General features: G+C 40.3%; 1 protein-coding gene across 1 annotated transcript; it reads left to right on the top strand.

The window, feature by feature from the left end:
* The first annotated feature begins 2,588 nt into the window (after positions 1-2,588).
* Positions 2,589-3,620, top strand: LOC123637807 (putative neuropeptide Y receptor type 6). Its single transcript, XM_045550856.1, is given in 2 exon segments — positions 2,589-3,577; positions 3,579-3,620. Coding segments are annotated over 2 exon segments (876 nt in total). The 5' UTR covers positions 2,589-2,743.
* The last annotated feature ends 3,033 nt before the right edge of the window (positions 3,621-6,653 follow it).

The following is a 6,653-nucleotide window of genomic DNA, read 5'->3' on the forward strand; positions in this document are numbered from 1 at the left end:
CTGTGCGTTCAGTTATTGCCTATTTCCTTTTCATTCCTTTCCTTCTCCAATGACGCTCACTTGGTAGGAGGCCTCTAATTAGCAATAAAAGCTTTCTGTTTCTGATTTATAATCTATCAACTGTATGAAGAGCTTAAATCTGCCTTGAAATTCTCCTTCTGCCAATATCTGTGAACTCTAGGTTGCTGAATTCCTGAATCATCCAAGCCTTAAACCTTTATTTCAAATACTGCTTTTTATAGATTTCACTATTTCTCCTATCACTGCATCACATCTGAGCCACAGATCAGTTCCTTGGATCTCTCTTTGTAAAACATACTGTCTTTATCAACAGTTCCTATTCATCTGTGGGCTTTTTGTTTTGTTTTATTTTGTTTTTAGAGACAGTATCTTGCTACATTGCCCAGGCTGGAGTGCAGTGGCTATTCATAGGTGCAAACATAGCATACTGCAGCCTTGAACTCTTGGCCTCATGCAATCCTCCCACCTCAGCCTCTCTGGTAGCTAGGACTACAGGCCCACACCACCCCACCCAGCTCATCTGTGGTATTTTTATGGTGTTCTTCATTATGGTATCTATTGTTGAAATCATGACAGATATAAGTATTCTTAAGGTGATTTTTCTAATAAGAATCTGCTAAGCCTTTGAACTCAGGGAGAAGGTGAGAGCAGGCCAAGGTAATTTCAAACAGTAAAAAGAAGTTCATTCTTTTTCATTCCTACGGCTCAGTTTCTTTTATCAATGTTATTTATATTGTTTTCCTCAAATTCCTAAAGAATAAACCAAGATGAGGTGTTTTTTTTCTCCTTTGTTCTCTTTCAATGTCTCCTCTTTGGGCCAGAAATTGTAGCATTTAGAATGGCAGAGAGGCCATCAAGCCTGGTGGACATCCTGGTAGTAATGATTCCACTGCGTATGATCACCCTGAACTACGCTGACCAGGGTGCCCCTTTCCGCTAGAAGTTAGAGGAAGGGATCTGGAGGCAGGAAGAATTGGAGGAATGCTTCTAAATAAGTTAATTCTAGGTAATAGCTCATTAGGCATTGGCTGCCTTCCTTGCCTTGATCCCCAGAATCTGAGCAACGTATCCAGAAACTGCCTGTGCAGAATGTAGCTTCGGCCTCAGAGAGTGAAGGAAGGGAAAGAGGAGAAGGCCTCTGCTATTCCATAGCAGGTCTGTTCTGTGATTCCAACCCCCAGACTAAAGGCTATAGATTAGCTTTGGGCAGTGGAGCTGATAAATTTTATTCAACACATATATACTAAGCACCTACTATGTGCTCTGTGTTGGGGCTAAGGGAAAAAATTCAGTTGCATGATCTCATTTAATCCTTACTACTCAGACAGAGTTTATCCCCCATTTTACAGATAAGAACACTGAAGAGGAAGGGTAACTGACTTATGTCAAAGTCATATAGATACCAAGTAATGATGCTTCAATTAGAACCTATCTTAGTCCATTCGTGATGCTATAACAAAATACCACAGACAAAATACCAGAGGGTAATTTATAAACAACAGAAGTTCCTCACAGTTCTGGAGACTGGAAAGTCTAAGATCAAAGCACCAGCAGGTTTAGTGTCTGGTGTGGGCTGTTCTCTGCTTCCAGAATGGCTCCTTGTTGCTGTGTCCTCACATGGCGAAAGGGACAGAAGGGGTGAACTTGCCCCCTCAAGTTCTTTTATAATTTTATTTTTTATTTTTTAGAGACAGGGTCTCACTATGTTGTCCAGGGTGGCCTTGAATTCCTGGGCTCAAGGGATCCTCCACCTCAGCTTCCCAAGTAGCTGGAACAACAGGCACATGCCACCATGCCCAGCTATCCCTTACACCTTTTAATAAGGTATTAAGCCATTCTTAAGGGCAGAGCCCTCATGACCTAATCATCTCCTAAAGGCCCCCCTCTCAATCCTGTTGCATCAGGGATTATTTCAACATGAGGCCAGTCATGGTAGCTCACGCCTGCAATCTCAGTGCTTTGGGAGGCTGAGGTGGAAGAATCAGTTGAGGCCAGAAGTTTGAGGCTTCAGTGAGCTATGATTGGGCTACTGTAGTCCAGCCCGGGAAAGAGAGCAAGACTCTGTCTCTAAAAAGTAAAATAAAATACAAATTTAAAAGTTTCAACATAGATTTTGGAAGGGATACAAGCATTTAAAACATAACCGAACTCAACTTCAAACATAGCATTTTGACCTCCACAGTGCAATCCCTATCCTTACGGCCTTTACAGTCCTTTGGAGCAAGAGCAAGCAGGTGCATACTCAGAAGACCACAAAAAAAAAAAAAAAAGAAGAAGAAGTTGATAGGGATGGAAACAAATATTAGGGCTGCCTTATATAGTTAACAGGACACTGTTACATTCCCTGCCTCACTAGTTCTAAGTATTATACTGAGGGGACAAATAAAGTACCCTGAGATGGGAGGACAGTAAGTGTAAACAGAGATCCTCTGTGATATTTGTACTTTGTCTGCACAGGGACATAGTTCCACCTATAGAATTATCCATATCAAGAACCTGCATTAATATTCTGGGTCTGTTTGATTTTTTAGGGTCTCAAGAACATGCTCAAGTCTTCCATGTGTTTCCAGCAAATACAAACAGAGATCAGGAAAGACTAAACCCTACCTACTAATTACTCATTGGAAGCCTCAGAACAAACTGCTTCCCAAGAACTGATGACCAAAATATCCACCCATAATATAAGCAAGCTTAGAAAATCTCTTCTTACAATCCTGACATAATGGAAGTTTCCCTAAACCACCCAACATCTGATAAAACCAGCACAAAGAGCAACAACTCTGCATTTTTTTACTTTGAGTCCTGTCAACCCCCTTCTCTAGCTCTACTCCTATTACTCATAGCCTATACTGTGGTCTTAATTGTGGGCCTTTTTGGAAACCTCTCTCTCATCATCATCATCTTTAAGAAGCAGAGAGAAGCTCAGAATGTCACTAACATACTGATTGCCAATCTCTCCTTCTCTGACATCTTGGTGTGTGTCATGTGCATCCCTTTTACTGTCATCTACATTTTGATGGACCATTGGATATTTGGGGATACCATGTGCAAACTAACCTCATATGTGCAGAGTGTTTCAATCTCTGTATCCATATTCTCACTTGTATTAATTGCTGTTGAAAGACATCAGCTGATTGTGAACCCCTGTGGCTGGAAGCCCAGTGTATCTCATGCCTACTGGGGCATCACATTGATTTGGCTATTTTCTCTTCTGTTCTCTATTCCGTTCTTCCTGTCCTATCAACTCACCAATGAGCCCTTCCACAACCTCTCTCTCCCCACTGACCTCTATGCCCACAGGGTGGCCTGTGTAGAGAACTGGCCTTCCAAAATGAACCAGCTCCTCTTTACCACCTCTCTGTTTATGGTCCAGTATTTTGTCCCTTTGGGCTTCATCCTCATCTGCTACCTGAAGATTGTCATCTGCCTCTGCAGGAGAAATGGGAAGGTCAACAGGAAGAGGGAAAATGATGGCCACCGGCTCAGTGAAAACAAGAGGATCACCACAATGTTGATTTCCATCGTGGTGACCTTTGGAGCCTGCTGGTTGCCCTTGAACATCTTCAATGTCATCTTTGACTGGCATCCTGAGGTGCTGATGAGCTGCCACCATGACCTGGTATTTGCAGTTTGCCATTTGGTTGCTATGGTTTCTACATGTATAAACCCTCTCTTTTATGGCTTTCTCAACAAAAATTTCCAAAAGGACCTGCTGGTACTTATTCACCACTGCTGGTGCTTTGCACCTCGGGAAAGATATGAAAATATTGCCATCTCCACTATGCACACAGATGAATCCAAGGGATCTTTAAGAATGGCTCACTGGCCAGGCGCGGTGGCTCACGCCTGTAATCCTAGCACTCTGGGAGGCCGAGGCAGGTGGATTGTTCAAGGTCAGGAGTTTGAGACCAGCCTCAGCAACAGCGAGACCCCGTCTCTACTAAAAATAGAAAGAAATTATCTGGCCAACTAAAAAATATATATAGAAAAAATTAGCCGGGCATGGTGGCGCATGCCTGTAGTTCCAGCTACTGGGGAGGCTGAGGCAGTAGGATCGCTTAAGCCCAGGAGTTTGAGGTTGCTGTGAGCTAGGCTGATGCCACAGCACTCACTCTAGCCCGGGAAACAGAGTGAGACTCTGTCTCAAAAAAAGAAAAGAAAAAAAAGAATGGCTCATATACCAACAGGTATATAAAAATTGGCAACCCTTAATGCTGAAGTCCTTCTTGAATGGGAGATGGGGAGGTAACGGCTGGGGATAGGGCAAGATGCAGAAAGAAGAAGCCAGAACCCCCCAAATAGCGATTTTATACCCAGTTCTGCTTTAGACTACACCTGTCTCTGTCATATATCCACCCAGCACACCCACCAACACACACAGACACATACCACCCTTTTCTCTTTTCTTAGGAGAATAACTACTAATTCAAACAATCTGGCTGCCATGATTTGTAGCAGAGAGTGAACACAAGAAAGCAGACAGAGAGGCAAGCAGCAGTGATGGCTGGGAAACAAAGTTCACAGATCCTTTTAGTCAATGGAATATCCACAAAAGTTATTACTAATTATATGCCTAGTAAAATCAATGCTATACCTCCTTAGCACTGAAACAAATCTACTTTCAGATATGAAAACTGTAACTTTCAGTCATGTAACTATTCAATCAATTAGCCAAGTCACAAAATCCCCCACCTTAATTAATTAGTTAACAAACTAAGTTTGGATTAAGGTTGAAGGGGTGCTTTTAACTTCACATTTAAATTAAGCATTATAATTACAATTAATTCCCATACCTGAATCAGATTCTCTAGTTTATGATAACAGTACATTTTCTTCACTAATGATGCTATTAGAACTGGGCACAAATTCTTTAGCACTCTAATTATGCTAGAAATCACATTAACTAACATATTAATGGCTAATATAGATAGAGTGTTCATTACAAAATGGCTTTTTATCTGTAATTCTTTATGTATATTAAATAGAGGTCATTATGACTCTATCATTGGGTCTGGGAGACTTTGTCAATAGCACTTTTATAATTAGCTTAAAATTTTCTTAAACCTCTCAATATCTGACTTAAACACTTAATAAAACAGATCCCTCATCCCCACAGAGTCACTTACATAGGGGAATCAGCTAGATTGTTCTCAAAAGATACTAAGCTATTGTTCAAATAACCATTAGCTCAGTGACTTTTACTAAATCATGACCAGTGTCATCGCTTCCTTGAATAAACCTCCCTTACATCTATAAAATTTGAACTGCCATGTATTTGTATGTTAAAAATGTACCTGTGTTTTCTTTCGAATAAAAGGTAATATTTCTCTGAATACCTGAATACCTACTGTGTTTTTTTCTTGCACATCATCCTCAATGTTTTTCCCTCCTGAAAAATCTCTCTTTCTCTCCCTCCCTCGTTCTCTCTTTTTTCATTCTCTCTAGGATTTCCATTCTATCATTTTGGGATAAATGAACAACAAAAGCACTGCTGGACACCCAAATGAAATAAAATGTAACAGTCTCACAGTATTAGTTACAAATACTCTTATCTAAAATCCAATTTCAAATGGTGTCAGCTTAGAGTCCTAAAGGCACAGAACTGTAGCCCCTCAGCCGAGGAAGCAGTCAGAGTCTCCCTAGATAGCCATTCTAGGTTCTGATAGTGGTTAGCCCTACAATTAAGACCCACAAACAAATCAGCAAGAAAAAAACCAAACCACCCCATTAAAAAGTGGGCAAAAGACATGAACAGATGTTTTTCAAAAGAAGACAGACAAATGGTCAGCAGGCATGAAGAAATGCTCAACATCACTAATCATCAGGGAAGTGCAAATTAAAACCACAATGAGATATCACCTTACCCCTGTCAGAATGGCCATTATTAAAAAGTCAAAAAACAATAGATACTGGCATGGATGCAGAAAGGAACACTTATACACTGTTGGTGGGACTGCAAATTAATATAACCTCTATGGAAAACAGTATGGAGATTCCTCAAAGAAATAAACATAGTCTTACCATTTGACCCAGCAATCCCACTACTGGAGGTCTACTCAAAGGAAAAGAGTTCATTTTATCAAAAAGACACCTATACTCGAATGTTTATTGCAGCACAATTCACAATAGCAAAGATGTGTAATCAACCTAAGTGCCCAACAATGCATGAATGGATAAAGAAAATCATGTATATACACATAGATATATGCATATATATACATACGTATGTATATATACATGTACACAGTATGGAGTACTACTCAGCCATAAAAGGAATGACATAGTGTCTTTTGCAGCAACTTCGATGGAATTGGAGACTATTATCCTAAGAGAAGTATCTCAGGAATGGAAAGACAAACACCACACGTACTCTCTAATAATTGAGAGCTAATCGATGGGCACACATGGGCACAAAGAGATGTAAAGGTCATTGGAAATCAAGAAGGAGGGAGGGGTAAAAACCTACCTATTGGGTACAATGGACACTATTTGGGTGATAGACGCACTAAAAGCCCCGGCTTAAGCATTATAAAAAGTATCCACGTAACAAAAACATTTGTAACCCCTTAATATTTTGAAATTAAAAAAAAGATCCAACATGTTATTTTACTTACTTGGTAAAGAAATATGGA

This window comes from Lemur catta, chromosome 5 (genome assembly GCF_020740605.2).
Source record: "Lemur catta isolate mLemCat1 chromosome 5, mLemCat1.pri, whole genome shotgun sequence".
Classification (NCBI taxonomy): Eukaryota; Metazoa; Chordata; class Mammalia; order Primates; family Lemuridae; genus Lemur; species Lemur catta.